This window comes from Garra rufa, chromosome 6, assembly GCF_049309525.1.
Source record: "Garra rufa chromosome 6, GarRuf1.0, whole genome shotgun sequence".
NCBI classification, from domain to species: Eukaryota; Metazoa; Chordata; class Actinopteri; order Cypriniformes; family Cyprinidae; genus Garra; species Garra rufa.
Genome location: NC_133366.1, coordinates 13,688,784 through 13,711,828, shown reverse-complemented (window position 1 = coordinate 13,711,828; position 23,045 = coordinate 13,688,784). Strand labels below are relative to the sequence as shown.

General features: G+C 36.2%; 1 protein-coding gene across 1 annotated transcript; it reads right to left on the bottom strand.

Annotated features, from left to right (window-relative positions):
* Window positions 1-4,606: 4,606 nt before the first annotated feature.
* On the bottom strand, window positions 4,607-21,289 carry gja5b (gap junction protein, alpha 5b). The gene is made up of 2 exons (XM_073842072.1): window positions 20,461-21,289; window positions 4,607-5,903 (listed from the first exon to the last, which is right to left on the bottom strand). Exon 2 carries the CDS (start codon window positions 5,885-5,887, stop codon window positions 4,757-4,759), a length of 1,131 nt encoding a protein of 376 aa, XP_073698173.1. The 5' UTR covers window positions 5,888-5,903; window positions 20,461-21,289; the 3' UTR covers window positions 4,607-4,756.
* Window positions 21,290-23,045: the final 1,756 nt, after the last annotated feature.

Below are 23,045 nucleotides of genomic sequence, written 5' to 3'. Positions count from 1 at the left end.
GTTTCAATGCCTTTGTCTGTATCTCATGGCTGTTAATGGTCTTCTTCTGCCACCTAGTGGCAGGTTATGCTTTCCTTTTAAAACTTTTTTACTACAGGTTGCACAAAGCCAACAAGACTGTGATATTTTCAACAATCCATTTTACCTTTAAGTGTATTGCACGTTGCTTTGCATTAAACCATCAGGTAAATCACAAATATGCAATTACTTCGGATTTACTTTGAATCCCCAATTTGCATATTCTGTGATTAATGGTGATTTTAAACATCATCAAATTGGTGAATGTATTATTTAAAAGTTTTTGAACAGTAAGATTTTTAATGTTTTTTAAATAATTCTCTTCTGCTCATCAAGCCAGAATTTATTTGATCCAAAGTACAGCAAAAACAGTACAATTTTGAAATAATATTTTTACTAATTCAAATAGAAAACAGTTATTTTAAAATGTTTTCAAATGTAATTTATTCCTGTGATCAAAGCATCATTCCTCCAGTCTTCAGTGTCACATGATCCTTCAAAAATCATTCTAATAAGCTGATTTGCTGTTAGGTACATTTTTTTTTCAGGATTCTTTGATGAATAGAAAGATCCAAAGATCAGCATTTGTCTAAAAAAATAAAAAGCTTTTGTAACATAACACTATATAATTAAAAAGCTTCGAATTCTAGAAATAATACTTTTATTTAGCAAGGATGCTTTAAATTAATCAAAAGTGATTATAAAGACATTTATAATGTTACAAAAGATTTATATTTCAGATAAATGCTGTTTTTCTTAACTTTCTATTCATCAAAGAAACCTGAAAAATTTCTACTCAGCTGTTTTTAACAATGTTTTGAGCAGCAAATCCGAGTATGACTGGTGTAATGATGATTAAAATTCAGCTTTGAAATCACAGGATTTTAAATTATATTCAAATAGAAAAGTTGCTTTAAGTAGTAAAACCATCAAAAATCATTCTATTAAGCTGATTTGCTGTTCAGGAAACTTTTTTTTCTTATTTTATCAATATTTAAAACAGTTGGGTACAAGATTCTTTGAATAGAAAGATCCAAAGATCAGCATTTGTCTAAAAAATAAAAAGCTTTTGTAATTCTAGAAATAATACTTTCATTTAGCAAGGATACTTCAAACTTATCAAAAGTAATGATAAAAATATATGTTACAAAAGATTTCTATTTTAGGTAAATGCTGTTCTTCTGAACTTTCTATTCATCAGAGAAACCTGAAAAATTCTACTCTGCTGTTTTCAACATAATTTTTTTTTTTGTTTTGAGCAGCTGGTAGTAATGATGCTAAAAATTCAGCTTTGAAACCACAGGCATAAATTACATTTTAAAATATATTCAAATAGAAAAGGTTACTTTAAATAGTAAAGGTATTTCAAAGTTGTACTGTTTTTGCTGTACTTTGGATCCAGTAAATGCAGGCTTGGTGAGCAGAAGAGACTAAGTTAAAAATCGTACTGTTCAAATACTTTTGACTGGTAGTGTATGTTTACAGATTTGATATAGCCTGTTTATGGATATGACAGAATTACAGGATGAATGTGATGCTGTTGGGCATGTTTATCAACCTGACTGAATCATGAGCAAACGTACGTATAAAATGGCAAATCTCAGTGCAGATATTAGCAACTTAGTCTTGATGCTAATTGTTTTTGTTTATGTGGTGAATTCATGCTTCACAGACCATAGCTTGACTCTCTTGGAAGTGGACCAGTCCTCCAACCTCTGTGTCTTTTAGCAGGTTCTTTCGAAATGTATGTTCGCTGTGGTGCGATAATAATCCAGCACATGTTCCTCTCAAACTAAAGGTGGAGAGTGCTCCTCATTAACGTTACAGGGCTAATTTTAGCCGAGGTTAGCTGAGATTTAGCAGCTGCCGCAAGGAGACTAGTTCACTTATTTGGTCCCTATTTATCTACGAGCGTAAAATGTAAAGTATTTCAGTGTAAGGAAGACAACACACGACCTATTAGTTTACACTGAGCTCTAGAGACTAGCATAGTTTTGTAGCGGCGGGTGATTGCGCCATCTTGTGGAAACAGTGATATGATATTTAATTGCCTAGGTTTTTGTGTATGGATGTTGTTCTGGTGGACTTGTTACAAAAAACGACCCATGTTTGTTCCATCAAAGTCACTGTATGCTGACGTTTTCAGATTTTGTTTATCTTCACTGCAGTATAATAACATTTAAAAAATCTGATACTTAAAATGAAGAACAAGCACACCTTATTTTACAAATACATGATTACAAATATGAATACAAAGTTTAAAACAACATTGTTTGACATTCCTTTTTCCTTTCATATTTCCAGGCACAATTGAACTCAGTTCAAGATCTCTTCACCCCAGACTTTCACTGTTGGAGTGATTTGATTTGTATCAAATTAGATGCCGTTTTTTGTCTTCAGAGCGGGCTTGTTATAACAGTCTCTGGATTTACAGTAATGTTTCTGTTTTTGCAATATTTCAACTCGCATTCGTTTCTCTCCATTGTTTTGTCTTTTACCCAAAGTGGGTTGTGCTGTCGCAGTGAGTGTTCAAAATGCAAAATGTCCATTCAAATGCTTAGCTCAATGTCCGTTTTCCATTTGAGAAGTGCATTTGACCAAGAAAGTAACATGTTCATTTTCTTAGCAGCAGTCCAGAATATTTTCATATTGCTAAGATCAGCAAATACAAAGTATAACATGAAAATCAAGAAATCACCTGTAAGATAATTTACCATGGAGAGAAAAAAAAAAAAAAAAAAATCTCATCAGTGCATAACGGTGCAACAGTACATTTATAGTGCATTATTACAGTGAAACTGTGGTGTAATTTTAAGAGTAAAAACAAATATTCAGTGAGAAATTTTCCAATGCATTAGTCCAAATGCAAAGTGACCAAAGGCATTTCAGAGGTCAAGCGAGTTTTTAAATTTTGATGAAAAATTATAAAGATAAGCATTTATTAAGGAAGCTCGTTTCCGCCATTGAATAAAAAAACATAAAGATTATTTTTACTTATTTATTTCACAATTCTTTTTTTTTTTTTTTTTTTTTTACAATTGCGAGTCTACGCCTCACAATTCTGTCTTTTTTTCCTCAGAATTGCTTGATACAAACTCGCAAATCTGATTTTTTTTTTTCCAGAAATGTCAGAGTTATAAACTCTCAATTCAGATTTTTTTTTCAGGTTATTTCTCAGAATTTAGTGCATATTTTTCAGAATTGCTAGTTTATATCTCACAATTCTGACTTTTTTCTCACAATAGCAAGATATAATCTCAAATATAATTGAGATTTTATTTTTTTTAGAATTGAGTTCTTATTCCTCAATTTTTGGTTTATATCTTGCAATTCTGACTTTATTCCTCAGAATTGCCACTATTTCTTAGAATTGAGTTTATATCTCGCAATTGTGACATTTAGAATTTTATTTTTCTCAGAATTGCGACTATTTCTTAATTTCGTTTTTCTCAGAAAAAAGTCACAATTGTGAGATATAAACTCACAATTCTAAGAAAGTCACAATTCAGAGAAATAAAGTAAGAATTGTAAGATATAAGCTCTTTTTTTCTTTATAACTTTATCTCACAGAAAGTCAGAATTGCATGAAAAAGTCAAAATTTTAAAAATATAAACTATAAACTTTATTTCTCAGAATTCAGTGCTTCTCAGATTTGTGAGTTTAAATCTCACAATTCAGGCTTTGTTTCTTAGAATTGATAAGTTTATTTCTCAGAATTGCTAGTTTATATCTCGTAATTCTGACTTTATTTTTCAGAATTGAGTGCTTATTTCTCAGAATTGCGAGTTTAAATCTCACAATTCAGACTTTATTTCTTAGAATTGCTGTTTATTTCTCAGACTTGTTAGTTTAAATCTCGCAATTCAGACTTTATTTCTTAGAATTGCTGTTTATTTCTCAGACTTGTTAGTTTAAATCTCGCAATTCAGACTTTATTTCTTAGAATTGCTGTTTATTTCTCAGACTTGTTAGTTTAAATCTCGCAATTCAGACTTTATTTCTTAGAATTGCTGTTTATTTCTCAGACTTGTTAGTTTAAATCTCGCAATTCAGACTTTATTTCTTAGAATTGCTGTTTATTTCTCAGACTTGTTAGTTTAAATCTCGCAATTCAGACTTTATTTCTTAGAATTGCTGTTTATTTCTCAGACTTGTTAGTATAAATCTCACAATTCAGACTTTATTTCTCAGAATTGCCTGTTTATATCTCATAATTCTGACTTTTTTTATCAGAATTGCTAAGTTTGTCTCAGAATTGTGAGTTTATATCTCACAATTCTTTTTTCAGAATTGCAACTTTATTTCTCAGAATTGTAAGATATAAACGTAGTCATTTATAAAAACATAGTCTTTTTTTCTTTATAACTTTGTGTCACAATTCTGAGAAGAGTCAGAATTGCATGAAAAAAAGATTTTCAAAATATAAACTCGCAATTGCAAAAAAAAGTACATTAAAAAAGCACATTTGTATAGCAAAATTGACTATTTCTCGCAAATCTGACTTCATAACTCACAATTGCAAGTTTATATCTCAATTCTGAGATAAAAAAAATAAAATAAAAAATAAATAAAAATTGAATGGTTTTCCTTATGCATCACTTGCTGCATATATATTTTGTGCAAACGTGTGAACCGATATTCTGGTTCAGTCTCTTAGACAGCAATAAACTAAATACATTGGGTCAAGTGCAAAATCATGTAGCGGATTTATGACTAGTCACACTGTTGGACCTTTTGCTATACTGCAAGGTCATCCGGTCTCATGCGGCTGCTGGTCCCACTGCTCTTGCTAAACCTTCGCTTGTCCTCATCAAAATCACTGCTTAGAAATGAAGGTGAGGCACATGAGTTGGGCGTCTCTATAGGTGCATGTGAGAAGCTCAAGAAGTTGACCCCTAAGTAGTCTTGAACTCGATGGCGTTCGGTGACCATGTTTGCTGAGTTTTGCTGGTGCGCCAGCCGGTCGTGAAAAGGCGGGCAGGTTGGGTGTAGAAGCGAGTGTGCGTGTGTCTGTATGGTAGGGGAAGACGGTGGTGTTGTCAGGCACTGGTTGAAGTCGGGAGGTGGAGTGCAGGCTCGGTTTGGTATGGATGGGTTTGGTGAGACTGCAGCCACGGTGGATGGTGTATTTGAGCGTTTGGAATCTTTATATTTTTGCAAACAACGCTTAAACTGCTTCCACGCCAAATGATACAGTTCAACGACACTGAGCAGCAGCGACACAGCCGCTACCACCAGCATAAACACAATAAACACGTTCTTCTCCGTAGGTCTCGAGATGTAGCAGTTGACCGCATGCGGACACGGAGAAGATCTACACACGTAGAGCGCATTAAGGAAGACTCCATAGATGAGGTACTGGACTATAATGAAAACCACCTCCATTACAGAGCGAATGAGGATGCTCAGTACATACGTTTGTAGCAAAGCACCCCTCAATCGCACTTTCCCCCCTCCACCTTCGTCCTCCTTCTCACAGTTCTTGCCTTTCTCTGGGTACTTCTCTCCATCTTGGTCTGTTTGCGTTCCTCCTCCTTCCTGCTCTTTCTTCCTCTTCTCCTCTCTGCGGACAATGTGCATTGCGTGTCCCATGTAGATGAGAGAAGGTGTGGATACGAACACAATCTGGAGCACCCAGAAGCGGATATGCGCAATGGGAAAGGCTCGGTCGTAACAAACGTTCTCACAACCGGGCTGCTCCGTGTCGCAGGTGAAGTCTTCCTGCTCGTCGCCCCACGAGGACTCGGCGGCCGTGCCCAGGACCAGGATCCGGAAGATGAAAAGAATTGTGAGCCACACCTTTCCCACCGAAGTGGAATGTTCCTGGACTTCTTCTAGAAAGTTCCCAAGTAGACTCCAGTCAGCCATAGCTAGTCAGAAAAGCCTGTGAAAAAAACGGTAGTGTGAATAAAGGGAAAACTTGTCCTTTACTAAGTTACTTTGATTCTGTAAAAGCTTATGTCTTCAGTTGTACATATATGTTGTGCTAAACCTTAAAGGGGTACTAAAGGAGGCACAATTATCATTTTTGAGGTGGCTGGATGTAAACATGCCAACTTTAAAGGAATATTTCCTACCCTATAAACTTAACACAGTATAAGCAGCACAGTAATGTTCAAATGCCCATGACAAGCATGTAAAAACATTAATAACTGAATCATTAATGTTTACCAGTATTTACTATTAAAAGCCATTAATATGTAAACTTTGGATTAGTTCCCTCAAAAATGAAAATGAACCCATTATTTACTCAACTCAAGGCATCCTAGGTGTATATGACTTCCTTTTTCAGACAATTCCAGTCAGAGTTTATTAAAAATGATCCTTGTTCCTTTTAAACTTTATAATGGCATGGGTTCATGTTTCTCTCCAACAGTCCAAAACAAGTCAAATAAAGTGCATCCATCCATAATAAAAAGTGCCTCAAACAGCTCCAGGGGGTCTCCTGTAGTGAATCGATGTGTTTTTGTAAGAATAATATCCATATTTAAAATATAATAACTTTAATCTAGCTCGCGCCAACTGGTTGTACACAGAAGCAGCTCTGGGCAGATGAAGTATGCCGTCGGTGTTGCGCATGCGCTGGTGAGAAGTGACGAACGCGGACGAGCAGTGGAGAGAACAAAACAACAGTCATGAAGTAGAAGTACAAAATGAGGATTTGTAAAGTAAGGAAACTTTGCTTCCTTTGCTCCTGTAAACAAAGAGACTCACAGGTGTACCACCACAATGCATACCTGAAGCGACATAAAAATGCAGCAATACATGCCTGTACAATGTAAAAGAATGAGTCAGAATTGAAAGTCATTGTGAGTTTTTAATCACAATTCTGACTTTATAATTCACAACTGCGAGTTTATATCACAGTTCTGAGAAAAAAATAGCAGAATTGCAAGTTTGTATTGCTAACTTTTTTCTCAGATCTGAGATCTAAACTTATTTTCTGAGAATTGAGTTATGAACTCACAATTGTGAATTATAAAGTCAGAATTGTAAGATATAAACTGGCAATTTTGACTTTATAAATCACAATTGTGAATTTATATCTCACAATTCTGAAAAAAAAAAGACAGAATTGCGAGACATTTTTTTTAATTCAGTGGCGGAAACAGGCTTCGATAACTTATTTCTTTAGTATAACGTGTTTTGATGGCATGTTGATTTTCAAAGTTTGCCACGGTCACGTATTGAATGTGTATTTTAGCGTCGCTCACTAAACAATTCACTTAGAAATTGCAGCGAAGCATGCAGTAAGGTACATAATATCGGTGATGCAGAAATGTTGCCACAAGCATGTATTTCCAATGAGGCTGGGTTAAATATTTCACCTAAAAATTAAAAATTGACGTGCCCTCGTGTCATTCCAAACCTTTGTGACTTTCTTTATTCTGTGGAACATAAAGATATTTTGAGAAATATCTGCATTTTTTGTCCATTACAAGGAAGGCAATAGTAACCAAAAAAGTTTGGTTACCAACATTCCTCAAAATACCTTCTTTTGTGTACTGCAGAAGAAAGTAAGTCATACAGACTACAGGACAGCATGAAAGTGAATGACCATATCTTTATTTTTTTATTTATTCACTTTAACTCTCCTCCATGACTTGGAATTGAAAAACTGCCATAGTAGTTGTTTATAAAAATGCCGCTAGCACTAACATGCTAACATAACACCAGAAGTTTTGCTCTGACACTTTTTGAAACAACGTGTGAAATCAAAAACAAGTGTTTGCGTCACTGTTCTTGCATAGGCCTGAATACTGTTAACCATGAGAAAATCGTGTTGAAGACGAGCTGAAAGTTATAAATGACTTAATGGTGCTCTAAATCACTTTTAAAAGATTTTTAAAAGGAAATGAATAGTACTTTTGATGAAGTGTAACTCTTACCATCCCAGTTACCTACAAAAGCTACTTTATTCTGTGTTAAGATGGTCGTACTTCATACTACTCATCATACTGCTTTTACCGTTTCTACCACATATGGGAAAAATAATGCTAGCAGTAAGCAAGCATGCCGTTTCGAATTCTGCCCTAGATAGATATAGTCCAAAGAAGAGAAGAACACGGCTGCCTCTGTGCCGATATTCTTCCCTCCTCTGCAGGCTAGGGACCGGACAGGCCTTTCTTCCTCGTGGAGGAATGACCCGCTTTCGCCGGGGGCGGATCCCTCCTCCTCGGTTCCGCCTGCTGTCTTGACTGCGTGCGCTCCCGCCCCGACCCCCAAGTACCGGGCCTTGGTGCTGTTGCGGCCGCCGACCTCTTGGCTGGTGGTGGCCGTGAAGACACCCTAGGCCCTGGGTGAGTAGCCGACTGCGCTGGCCTGTTGAACCTCCTCGGCATTGAACCTTTTAATGACTCTGCTTTTTTTTTAGAGTCCTCAAACCGTGCCTGGAATGCACCGAGGCCTTCTTCGAAGAGCCTGGACGAGGAGATCGGGGCGTTGAGAAACGCACTCCAGTCTTGCTCAGGCAGGTTCGCCAAGGTTAGCCAAAGATGCCGCTGCGCCGCCACAGTGCCGGCCATGACATGGCCCAGCAACACCAGCGTACTACGGGTTGCACGCAGAATGTAATCGGCCGTGGAACGCACTTCTCCCATAAGCGCTTCGCACGGTCTCCCCGCTGACACCGCGTCACTCAGCTCTCCCAGGCAGATGGCTTGATATGTCTGTAGTAAAGACATAGAGCTTAGTGCTCTAGCCGCGCAGGCTTGATCGCCGTAGATCCTGCCCAGCTGTTTAAAGGAGAACCTGCAAGGGGTCGTCGGGAGCGTGGGGGTACCCGCGATGCCGCTGTTCTGCGTGGGTGCCAGGTATGTGGCAGAGAATGCTCCATCGGTGGAGCTGACAACAGCCCTGCTTCTCCCGCCCCCTCGAGGTCCGTGAACCTGCCTGCGCCCGGCACTGGAGGAGGAGATGACACGGGCTTTGGCCATGAAGATGTGAGCTCCGCTACACAATCTGGATAAAGCGGCAGGCAGGTCCTCACGACTGTCTGCACAGGAGAAAGGTAAAACCCCCCGAAGCGTGAGCTCTTTTGTACCGGAGGCGGGGCCGGCCAATCCACAGACAATTTCTCAGCCGCTCTTCGGTAGAGACTCATGAAGGGATCCTCACCGGGTTCGCTACCCCCCGCCGCCTCGGAGAGCGAGGGGGAAGCTGTTATTTGTCCTGCCTGAAACGCGTCATCAGAGAACTCTTCGCCCTCATCCAGCGAGACAGTCATCATCCCGATCGCCAAATTCCTGACCGAACTCATGAGCCATCCGAGGGATACCTCCGATCTCCTCGGCCTCCACACGATCGCCCCAGTCCCCCACGGCCTCCCCAAAAACGGCCAGCGCCACCTCTGGATCAGCCTCTGAGGATAGAAGCGGACCGTGACTGGCCACTGTCCCACCAAGCACACTCTCCACCAACGCCACACGCCGATTAAGCGTGGAACGCCGGAGCCGTCGGCAGTGTGCACATGCCCCGGGGTTGGAGAGAGCCATCCTGGCGTGGACAATCTCCAGACATACCGGGCAGTGCTCGTGGGTATCCTTTCCAGACAGTGAGTACCCACATTTCATGGGACAGGTGCGAGAATCTTTATTGTGTTGTGACATAACTACTCGAAAAAGAGCTATCTAGCCCGTGTTAGCGTAGCTAAACGCGAGCTTAATAACTCTCTTCTTCATTTGTCTGTTTCTTGCTTAGCCTCAACAAGGATCACCACAGTGGGTTTTCTCTTGTGAATGTGGCGTGATGTGTCCTAGCAACACGGTGAAGAGCTGAAGAACAAAGGTAATGACACATACGACTGCATTTATATGCTGTGGGCAGGCGGCCCCGCCCACGTCTTCATGTGTCAATTGCCTTTCAGGCGTGTTTATAAGTGTCTTCAGCAGACGGTGCAGGAGCGCGATATCCCATAGTAATGTGTTGTACCGAGTGGACCGACTGAATGGGAACCCGCGCTGAAGTGCTTTTTTCAAATTCAAATATTGCCGCATTAAGAAACGACAGGTTTTACCGCAGAAAAATCGAACACTCATTGGTTCTCGCCTGCATTCGTCACAGATTACGACATTCCGTGTTTCTGGTGAGATGGGTTTGAATGATGCGCGGGCGCATTTACGGAGAGGATCAGGATAACAATCTGGATAATATTTTCAGCGATTAACAATTTAAATTTTGCTCTGCACCTCGGACAAACCTACTGTATTCCGCCAGAGAGGAATAAGGCATCGTCATTTAGATCACTTTTTGGTACGGCTGTTGACAGTTTTGCATTAAATAAATGATTGTGATTGCACTTTTACGTCTGTCATGTTTTTCTTTATTACTGTACAGAGATGTTTAACGTTAGGTTTAGAGGTAGGAGTGGGATTAGCGACTATAAAAATATATATTTTTATGCTATATTGTTGCTAAAATGGTAATTTCCCTGCATATTTTGGCCAGTTACGTTTTATATCCTTTTATATTCGCTATAAAATGGGTAGGTTTAGGTTTGGGGGTAGGTTAAGAGGGCTAAAAATCTAAATCGCTTATTAATAAAATGATAAGAATGCATATTTGCTCTAAAATTTGTAGGTTTAGGTTTGGGGTAGGTTAAGGGGGCTAAAAATCTAAATCGCTTATTAATAAAATGATAAGAATGCATATTTGCTCTAAAATTTGTAGGTTTAGGTTTGGGGTAGGTTAAGGGGGCTAAAAATCTAAATCGCTTATTAATAAAATGATAAGAAAGAATGCATATTCGTTATAAAATGGCTAGGTTTAGGTTTGGGGGTAGGTTAAGGGGGCTAAAAATCTAAATCGCTTCTTAATAAAATGATGAAAAAAGCATGATACAAATATCTTAATAAAATAAAAGATACGTAAATATTTTACGTTTTTTAGCTAAAAATTCGTAGCTATTTGTACGTTTTAAAAGTTGAAATACGTCTAAATTGTACGTTTTAGCATCAATAAAAACATACTAAAATATACGTTTTGTGCCTCTAAACGTTACGTATAAATACCTACGTATAAACAATGAGACCAGGCTGTATAGTCATATAGTTACTGCACTGCCTAGTGTCTTCTCATTCTATTATAAAACTAGAACAAAGATGCCAAACATGCAGCGACTGTATATTTAGGTTGTGTTTGTGTGTGTAGATTTCTGTTCTTTAATACAAACTTTTCCCACACACTCAGTGCTGGGAGTCTGGGAAAAGGAGACGGAAGAATTTGAGGAACCTACGGCTAAAAATAAGCAAAGAAGTAGATGTTTAGTGGCATTTGTCTTTTCTGGGTATTAGATGGCTGAGCATTTCCTGTTATCGTTTTAAAGCAATGGCAAATATTTTCACAAAGTAAAATGTGTTTAAAACAATACAGTACAAAATGGTACTGCATTATATCAGATTTTTTGACTTCAAACACACAATATTTAAAAATAGCAGAATTAAGTCCCAACTTAAGTCCTAAAGCTTATCAAATTTAAATGTCATGGGAAATGTCCCATTCCAAATGGTCCATCATGTGTATCATTTCTGACCTTTTGACTTTTGTTGGTACTTGTGTACCAGTTACACAGTGTGACAATGTTCTTTAGTGGTCTCTCTCACTGGATTAATGCAAAGTTTAGCATCAGTTTCAGTCCTCAAGGGGATTTATGGGAAGAGGGAGCCCAGAATACTCTCAGCACTTTAACATGAGAACTTGGGCAACACTGTGTGTTTAAGGAACAATTTGTCTGTGGGAAGTATTGAAAAATATTTGGATGTAAATTTAACTGCAGAAACGCATTGTGTAAACAGACCATATTCGGATCCACCCTGCCAGAAGTTTATCAGTCTGGACCTTGATTCCCCACCAGGATTATTTTAAAAATAAGCTTCAGCAAAGAGGGAGGTTTTCAGCCTTTATCAGCTTCCTTCTCTTAAGTTCACCACACAGAATAGGCTCATTGATTCATGACTGATTTGATACAGTAATGGCTAACTAACAGTACATTGTTCTTATTTCTATAATATTATGTGCACCTATGTTCAGATTTATGGTTTTTGCTATGCTGTGGATTTTGTCTCTCCATACATACATATAGACTATCAGTCAAAAGTTTTTGAACAGTAAGTTTAATGTTTTTTAAAACAGTCTCTAAATTATTCATGTGATCAAAGCTACATTTTCAGCATTACTCTAGTCTTCAGTGTCACATGATCCCTCAGAAATAATTCTAATATGCTGATTTGCTGTTCTAGAAACATTTATTATTATTATTATCAATATTAAAAACAGTTGATTAAATTTTAAAAGCTCCAAAGATCAGCATTTATGTGAAATTAAAAGCTTTTGTAACATTATACACTATACCATTTAGCTTGGAGTCAGTTTAATTTTTATTTTTGAATTTATTGATAAGACATTTATAATGTTACAAAAGATTTCTATTTCAGATAAATGTGCTTCTTCTGTACTTTCTATTCATCAAAGAAACCTGAAAAAAATCTACTCAGCTGTTTTCAACATAATAATAAATGTTTTTTGAGTGGCAAATCAGAATATTAGGATGATTTCTAAAGGATCATGTCACTGGAGTAATGATACTAAAAATTCAGTTTTGAAATCACAGGAATAAATTACATTTTAAAATACATTAAAATAGAAAACAGTTATTTTAAATAGTAAATATATTTCAAAATTTTACTGTTTTTGCTGTTCTTTGGATCAAATAAATGCAGGCTTGGTAAGCAGAAGAAACATCTTTACAAAAAAATCTTACTGTAAAAAAACTTTTGACTGGTAGTGTATATAAGCAGGGTTCGTACAAGGTGCTTTGACTTTTTGAAATCTAAGGCCTGGAAAACCCTTGAAAATGTAATGTGTAAAGTTATTCACTAGCGGGCCTTCAAATAATGTATCACGAATCATTTGATTAGATCGGGACTTCGGAAATGGATCGCAAATGATTTCATTAAGAATGAAACTTCGGAGTGGGTTTATGAATCTTTTGCTTTTGATCAGAACCTAGGAGTGCAAACTGCAAACCATTTGATTCAGATCTGGACTTCGGAGTGGTTTCTCAAATCTTTTTTTCCTTAAACAGTAGAAAACATCAAACCATAAGTAAAATGTCTGATTGAAGTCCTTGAAAATCAAAAAAGTAGTGCTTAAAGTCCTTGAAAATCTGGAATTTTATTTTACAGTATTTTACGAACCCTGTATGAGGGCAGTTCAGTGTTGCCAGACGTACGATAATTATCGTATTTGTACCATAATTTTGACCTCTGTACGATGTACGATCAATAATACCACAATGTACGATAATTTCAGAATTTTGTGACACCATGGTCGTTGTAATTATAGAGCTTCTATTCTCAAAGATCTAGCTGTGTGGATCCTACGTCTACCTTCATGATTGTGAGGAGACGTGAACGTGGCGTTACGCATGTCTTTCATCCAATCTTACGTCTTCTCAACCAATATCATCGTGGAGAATGGCTCTCTCTCACGAGCACAAGTTGACGTTCCTGTCGCACTTAGGTCAGTTGTTTCAAAACTGAGGTTGTTAGTTTAACAATAAAGTATAGAAAATGAGTGCTGAAAAGGATAAATCGCTGTAACATCTAGATTAATAGCTGTATTTTGAACGTTTGACTCGGGTAATATAATTAGTTTAGCATTGCAATAAAGTATAGAAAATGAGTGCTGAAAAGGATAAATAGCTGTAACATCTAGATAAATATCTTTATTTTGAACGTTTGACTCAAATACGATAATTTTCTCCCAAATACGATAATTTTGAGCTTCTGGTACGATACTTGGACATTTCCAATCTGGCAACACTGGGGCAGTTTGGCATCAGATATGGGAACCACATCTTAACAGACAGGTTGAATGTAGCGGAGTCTCAATATAAGTGTGTCTCGCTCCCTCCCCTTTAAGGAAACAATCTTAAACAATATAATTTCCCTCTTACAAGGCACTTGAAAGGAAACTGGCTGGGTTCAAGACACTGGGGCCAAAGAGGTTATTGGCACACTTAAAAGACTGTGCAGTGATTCATTCTCTCTACCATTGTTGAACCACAGAATGTAGGTTTAAGAGTTTTTAGGTGAGAATGTAGTTGTGTAGACTTCAAATATGCCAAGTTCTGTCATAAAACTCTAGATGGCACAGGCTGATGGTTCGTTAATGCAAAATGATGATATTCGTGACGTTAAACTACTTGGCACAAGCTAATTGGTTCATGTTGCATATGAAAAATCTGTATCTAAAAAGTCAGTTTTTCCTGTATTTTAGTAATAAAGAATCTGTGTTTGCATTGCTACTGATGCTGAATTCCACATCTATGTAGCTAGCAGGCTTTCTTTATTGTGCCGTCTGCCACAGTGCTGACTCAAACAGACAGGACAAACAGAGGCTGGAAGAGCATGGTTCTCTTCTTGATGGCTGTTTGTGTGGCTGTTCAGCAGCCCCTATCTATCTCCAGATGCCCCTGCTGCAAAACAACTCCCACATTGTTCTCCTTTCCTCGGGTAAACAAGTGGAGAAGGGAGTAGGTCTCACCACCTTCCTCTTGAAAGTTTCACTGACACAGAAATAGCGCTGAGAAATGTTCACATACAGCTAGACTGCTGATGTACAGTTTGCTGACCCATGACACACTTTTTGTAGCACCTAAAAATTCCCTGGTAAAAAAAAAAAACAGGTAAATATTTGGTTTACATAAGCTTCAGTTAGGCTCATACAGACAAATCACCAGTTATTTTACTTACTTTGAATTACACTAGCATTAAGACTCAACTATTTCTATCATGGCAACTCTCTGAAGATTTTAACATGGTAATGAATATGACAATGTTAATTGTATTTGGTTGTTGCTGTTGGTTATTGCTGTTGTTGTAAATTACTGCTGCTGCTGCATGATCAGGAACTTGCTACTGATACATATGCCGATACACTGCTGTGAGTATTTAAGACATACTGCTGCTGCACAAGTAGCATATATAATAACCTGTAGCAGATCTATACAGGTGGAGGGTTTTGGAGGAACTCTGAAAGCATGCTGCGAAATGCTCTAGTGAATGCTAACCAGCCATTTAAATGTAAAGCAAGCTCATTGGCTGCATAAATATATAGTGAAACAAATTCAATAATTAAATCATTATGGCTAAAATGATTCAGACATTTAGAGACTTATATCACTCTTAAGGGGATGTATAAGAAATGAATCCTACTCACAAGAGCGTTTTAAGTACGAATGTCTTTAAATACAACATCTGAACAATATTTAAGATGTGGTAACTGTACTATAAGTGGAATAATTGACTACGGTCTATTGAATTATTAGTAAATAATACTCACCCGAGGTGTAACAAGTATTTATTGTTTGTTATTTGTATTCTTTTATTATTATGTATGCGCTTTTGTGGTTGAATTGAGAATTGTTTTTGGATTTAAACAGGTAAGTAAAATCCCGAATGTGTAGAAGCCTGTTTCCACCACAAAAAAAAAAAAAAAGTTATTGTGACTTATTTTGACTTTATTTAGAATTGCAAGATACAAACGCAATTTTGACTTTTTTTTTCTCGCAGTTGCGACTTTGTATCAAGCAGTTCTGACTTTATTTCTCAGAATTGTCAGTTTATATCTTGCAATTCTGACTTTATAACTCACAATTCTAAGAAAAAAAGTCAGAATTGCTAGATACAAAGTCGCAATTGCGAGAAAGTCAGAATTGCTAGATACAAAGTCACAACTGCGAGAAAAAAAGTCAGAATTGCGAGTATATCTGCAAATTTATTTCTCACAATTGTGAGTTTATGTCGCGCAATCCTGACTTTATATCTAGCAATTCTGACTTTATAACTCGCAATTGTGTTTATATCTTACAGTTCTACAGAAAAAAGTCAGATTGGCGAGTTTACACGACGCAATTCTAAAAAAATTGCTAGATACAAAGTCGCAATTGCGAGAAAAAAAGTCTGAATTGCGAGTATGTCAGTGAGTTTTTTTCTCACAATTGTGAGTTACTGAGTTTATACACAATTGTGTTTATATCTCACAGTTCTGGGGAAAAAAGTCAGAATTGCGAGATATAAACTCACAATTGCGAGAAAGTCAGAATTGCAAGATACAAAGTCGCAATTGTGAGAAATAAAGTCAAAATTGCGAGATACAAAGTCAGAATTGCGAGAAATAAAGTCAGAATTGCGAGATAAAAAGTCGCAATTGCGAGAAAGTCAGAATTGCTAGATACAAAGTCGCAATTGCAAGAAAAAAAGTCAGAATTGCTAGATACAAAGTCACAATTGCAAGAAAAAAAGTCAGAATTGCTAGATACAAAGTCACAATTGCGAGAAATAAAGTCAAAATTGCGAGATACAAACTCGCAATTGTGAGAAAGTCAGAATTGCTAGATTCAAAGTCGCAATTGCGAGAAAAAAAGTCAGAATTGCTAGATACAAAGTCACAATTGCGAGAAATAAAGTCAAAATTGCGACATACAAACTCGCAATTGTGAGAAAGTCAGAATTGCTAGATACAAAGTCGCAATTGCGAGAAAAAAAGTCAGAATTGCTAGATACAAAGTCACAATTGCGAGAAATAAAGTCAGAATTGCAAGATACAAACTCGCAATTGTGAGAAAGTCAGAATTGCTAGATTCAAAGTCGCAATTGCGAGAAAAAAAGTCAGAATTGCTAGATACAAAGTCACAATTGCGAGAAATAAAGTCAAAATTGCGACATACAAACTCGCAATTGTGAGAAAGTCAGAATTGCTAGATACAAAGTCGCAATTGCGAGAAAAAAAGTCAGAATTGCTAGATACAAAGTCACAATTGCGAGAAATAAAGTCAGAATTGCGACATACAAACTCGCAATTGTGAGAAAGTCAGAATTGCTAGATACAATTGCAATTGCAAGAAACAAAGTCAGAATTTCCAGATACAAAGTCACAATTGCAAGAAATAAAGTCAGAATTGCGAGATACAAACTCGCAATTGTGAGAAAGTCAGAATTGCTAGATTCAAAGTCGCAATTGCGAGAAAAAAAGTCAGAATTGCTAGATACAAAGTCACAATTGCGAGAAATAAAGTCAGAATTGCGACATACAAACTCGCAATTGTGAGAAAGTCAGAATTGCTAGATACAATTGCAATTGCAAGAAACAAAGTCAGAATTTCCAGATACAAAGTCACAATTGCGAGAAATAAAGTCAGAATTGCGAGATACAAACTCGCAATTGTGAGAAAGTCAGAATTGCTAGATACAATTGCAAGAAACAAAGTCAGAATTTCCAGATACAAAGTCACAATTGCGAGAAATAAAGTCAGAATTGCGAGATACAAACTCGCAATTGCAAGAAAGTCAGAATTGCTAGATACAAAGTCGCAATTGTAAGAAAAAAATCATAATAGCTAGATACAAAGTCACAATTCCGAGAAATACAGTCAAAATTGCGAGATACAAAGTCAGAATTGCGAGAAATAAAGTCAGAATTGCGAGATACAAACTCGCAATTGTGAGAAAGTCAGAATTGCTAGATACAATTGCAATTGCGAGAAAGTCAGATTTGCTAGAAACAAAGTCGCAATTGCGAGAAAAAAAGTCAGAATTGCTAGAAACAAAGTCGCAATTGCGAGAAAAAAAGTCAGAATTGCTAGATACAAACTCGCAATTGTAAGAAAAAAAATCATAATAGCTAGATACAAAGTCAGAATTGCAAGATATAAAGTCGCAATTGCGAGAAATAAAGTCAAAATTGCAAGATACAAAGTCAGAATTGCAAGAAATAGTCAAAATTGCGAGATACAAAGTCAGAATTGCGAGAAATAAAGTCAGAATTGCGAGATACAAACTCGCAATTGCAAGAAAGTCAGAATTGCTAGATACAAAGTCGCAATTGTAAGAAAAAAATCATAATAGCTAGATACAAAGTCACAATTGCGAGAAATACAGTCAAAATTGCGAGATACAAAGTCAGAATTGCGAGAAATAAAGTCAGAATTGCGAGATACAAACTCGCAATTGTGAGAAAGTCAGAATTGCTAGATACAATTGCAATTGCGAGAAAGTCAGATTTGCTAGAAACAAAGTCGCAATTGCGAGAAAAAAAGTCAGAATTGCTAGAAACAAAGTCGCAATTGCGAGAAAAAAAGTCAGAATTGCTAGATACAAACTCGCAATTGTAAGAAAAAAAATCATAATAGCTAGATACAAAGTCAGAATTGCAAGATATAAAGTCGCAATTGCGAGAAATAAAGTCAAAATTGCAAGATACAAAGTCAGAATTGCGAGAAATAAAGTCATAATTGCGAGATACAAACTCACAATTGCGAGAGTCAGAATTGCTAGATACAAAGTCGCAATTATGAGAAAAAGTCAGAATTGCGAGATACAAACTCACAATTGCGAGAAACTCAGAATTGCTGGATACAAAGTCCCAACTGCGAGAAAAGAAGTCAAAATTGCGAGTATATCTGCAAGTTTATTTCTTGCAATTGTGAGTTTATGTCCCGCAATTCTGACTTTATATCTAGCAATTCTGACTTTCTCACAAATGTGTGTTTATACCTCATAGTTATGAGAAAAAAAGTCAGAATTGTGAGTTTACACGACACAATTCTGAGAAAAAAAATTTCTAAATTATGAGATTGCAATTATCTTTTTTATTTTTTATTCAGTGGTGGAGATGGGCTTCCACATGAATGTAAAGTAGCACTGAGGGTTGAGTGTTATACTGATTCTTTTGCATGATTGGCTTCTCCAAAAATAAATAATTAATTGCTAAAAAAAAAAGTCTGTCTGCTCTTATACCCCTGAACAGATGCACATGTCTGGTTTCCAGTCAAGAAATCAGAAGATGAGCTGTGGGAGCGTTTCCAGAAGAATGGGTGTGTACGCATAAGAGTGTGATCAGCAATTTAATGCAGCTGACAGTGTGACTGAAATAACTTGATGACATCTGAAAACTAAGAACAGCAAACGGAGCAACAAGGCTAAGCTTTAGAGATTGAGTTTTGTCATAGGATACTCCTACAGAAGTTCGTTCAAGGCTCCCATTGTGTGCGTCTATGTATTCAAAGACGCTCTCCTGGGAACCATCATAACCGTTTATTCATCAGGCTTTTCCTATTAGTTCCCAGCATGTTAATTGAATAGAGAGACCTAATATTGATTCGCAGCCAAAGTCTGCAAGGTTAGATTAAATTAGATCAGTGAAACACCTATTGAATTTCATATTCAGGATTTAACTGCGTGCCAAAAATATTCCTCAGCTCCTAAGACTCTGAATTATGTGTTTTGAGTTATGACTCCATCATGGGACATTTCAAGTCATTTTTAATTATTATTTTTTTAATTATAACATTAGGCTTTACAGTATTAGATTATTAGAGTTTATGCAGCAACAAAGAACATATACTGGTACAAACATGTTAGACTCTATTTTCACATTTTAATTATATTATGAAATAATATAGCTTTAATATAATATTATTTTTCCCCAAAATATTACAAAGCAAGTAATATACACTACCAGTCAAAAGTTTTTGAAGGTTTTTAATGTTTTTTTAAAGAAGTTTCTTCTGCTCATCAAGCCTGCATTTATTTGATTCAAAGCACAACAAGAACAGTACAATTTTGAAATATTTTACTATTTAAAATTTCTATTTGAATATATTTTAAAATGTAATTTATTCCTGTGATTTCAAAGCTGATTTTTAGTCACACGATTCTTCATTCTAATATTCTGATTTGCTGTTCAAAGCATTTGAATGGTATAGTGTGTAATGTTACAAAAGCTTTTTATTTTAGATCAATGCTGATCTTTGGATCTTTCTGTTTATCAAAAAATCCTGAAAACAAATGTACTTAACTGTTTTAAATATTGATAATAATAAAAGTATGTTTATTGAACAGCAAATCAGCATATTACAATGATTTCTGAAGGATCATGTGACACTGAAGACTGGAGTAATGATGCTGAAAAGTTAGCTTTGATCACAGAAATAAATTACATTTTAAAATATATGCAATTAGAAAGCAGTTATTATAAATAGTAAAAATATTTCACAATATTACTGCTTTTGCGGTATTTTGGATCAAATAAATGCAGTCTTGGTGAGCAGTAGAGAATTCTTTAAAAAACATTATAAATCTTACTGTTCAAAAACTTTTGACTGGTAGTGTAAGTAGCTATTTTATTAATATAAGTAATTTTAATATAACACCATGTAATATATATTTAATAATATGTCATATAATTGATTTTTCTTTTAAATATATATAATATATATGACCTGTGATCCAACAGAGGACATCTAGTTTGGGGACTGGATGAATGGTTATATAAAATATCATTAAATAAGCATAATTCACTTTAGAAGACTAAAGCCATTTCAATTTATTTTATAATAGTTATTTTAGTAAACAAAATGTGTGTATATAATGTTTCCATACCTTTAATAGTTGAGGACCAACAGGTGTCTGTTGAAGATCCGACAGGTGTGTGTTTGTCTCTCTGTCAACTAATGAATTGGTTGTTTAGTGATGATGCCTGACAGATCCTTGTTCACTCTACCTCTTTACCTGAGAACACCTCCTGTCTCTTCTGCTTTTAGGATGTGTGATTAGTTGCCAGAACAGCTTGACAGTCACCAAGCCTCAGAGGCCTTCAAACTTCAGCAGAAGCTTCACTTTGATATACGGTTCTGTTCAGATGTTCTGTGATTAGCGCCTAAGGTTGAGTGTCTGGGATCAACGATCCTGTCTGAATAAGTCAGACTGTTGATGCTTTCTTATTCCTAGGGATGTTGAAGAGCTGAAGGAGGTATGACACCTCAGCAGGAATAACACAGTTCTTTTTCCTCTTGTATCTTCCTGACAGGGTCGAGTTGTGGACGCAAGGCTGTTTGCAGAAAAATCACCTCTTGTTCACTTGTCATCAATATATTCCACAGACCGATGGTGAAAATGGACTCTTTATTACTCCGGTTGACAAAACGTAAGCTGTCTCCTTCAAAGATAAAGCTCAAATTGATAAATGACTCGCTGTGGTTGTTTCTAGTTGTCCGCAGTCTCTGGGTTTGAGAACGGAAAGATGAATGTCTTCATAGATGCTCGCCTCTGATGTTTCCACCCAAGAATGAATCTTCTGATATGTCTAGTGTGAAATAAACTGATCAGTTCAGTCTTCTCTTTAGATGAGTCCTTGTCCTCTCAGTGTCACTTCCAGGGGATCACAGATTACACACTTGCTGATAATCAGAAACAGCTGCTAGCAGGCCGACCACCATTATGGACGATCTGGAAGTGCCTTCATACTCAAAGCACATGTTAAGAAATACCATCAGAGCTGTACCACCTCCTTTCCCTCCCTTTCCTACGCCACCTCCTTCTACTTCTCCTTCTCCTCCTCTTTCCCCTCTCCTCTTACAATGCCTGAATGCCACTCTATTTTAGTTGGAGCAATATCTCCTCATCAGGAAGGAAAGTGAGATTGTATGGAGAAACAATAGGGAATCGACTCAGGCTTGTGGTCTTCTGATTATTATTTTGAGCTTTAGAAGGTTCATGCAACTCAACTTAGAAGTTAACTTATTACGCTTTCAGTTTTATTTAAAAAATATGTGACCCTGGACCACAAAACCAGTTTTAAGTAGCACGGGTATATTTGAAGCAATAGCCAACAATACATTATATGGGTCAAAATTATCTATTTTTCTTTCATGCCAAAAAGCATTAGGATATTAAGTAAAGATCATGTACTATGAAGATATATTTAGTAAATTTCCTACGGTAAATATATCGAAACTTAATTTTTGATTAGTAATATTCATTGCTAAGAACTTTAAAAGTTAATTTTCTCAATATTTAGATTCTATATATTAAATTCTAGATTTTCAAATAGTTGTATCTCTGCCAAATATTGTCCTATCTTAACAAACAATACATTAATGGAAAGCTTGTTAATTTGAAATCTCAATTTAAAAAATTTAACCCACATATGTTTTTTCATAAACTAGTCCATTATACAGTAATATCTTATAGTAACACATTTTTTAGTCCATTAGCATTGTAATATAAATATACATTTTCCATATGAAAATACCCGAGTTGGCTTGAAGAACACAGATAAACCATATAGAGGGTTTGCACTTTGGTTTGGTCAGGTATCAGGATGTGCGGCCATATTGGAGATACTCTAATGTAAACAACAGCATTAATTAGTATTAAGATATTAGCCTAATATTTCACCTACCTGACTGGAAATGATAAGAACAAACATGAATGTTGTCAAGATTTTCCTGGTTCAGTTTGGCCAACCACAAACACCTTTTGTTCCTGAGTCAATTTTTTGCACTCTTTTCTTTGATTTGTTATAACTTTTGGCAGTCTGTAGTACTCCAAATGTTTTTCCTGGTCCATCCGATTAGTACAGCACAAAACATGACAATGATTGACCATTTTAAGCAACAATAACCAGCAAAATTATCAAGTTCTGTTTCGGTTCAGTGTCATATATTTCAGTGAAATATTTTATTATTTAAATATCACGATTATCGTTGATACAGGTATACTGTGACAGCCCAATCTGAATATATTTTAAAATTAAATTTATTCCTGTGATGCAAAGCTGAATTTTCAGCATCATACTCCAGTCTTAAGTGATACTTCAGAAATGATTCTAATATGCTTCTAAGAAATGCATTTATTCTTATTATTATTAATGTTGAAAACTGTTGAGCTGCTTAATATATTTGTGAAAATCATGATACATTTGTTTTAGGAATCTTTTATAAATAGAAAATGTATTATTTGTCTTATTTAAAAAAGAAATAGTTTCACTACTGGAAGCAAATCAGCATTTTGCATTGGGATCATTTGACTTATATTATCAAACTGAAATTTGTTTATCATCAGTATAATCAAGATTAAGAAAGCTGTTAAATATCAACACGATACTTCATTGTTCGCCAAGCTATTAAAAGTGCCTTCAAAACCCCCTTGATTACAATCTTTCTCATTGCCTTCCTCACAACCTT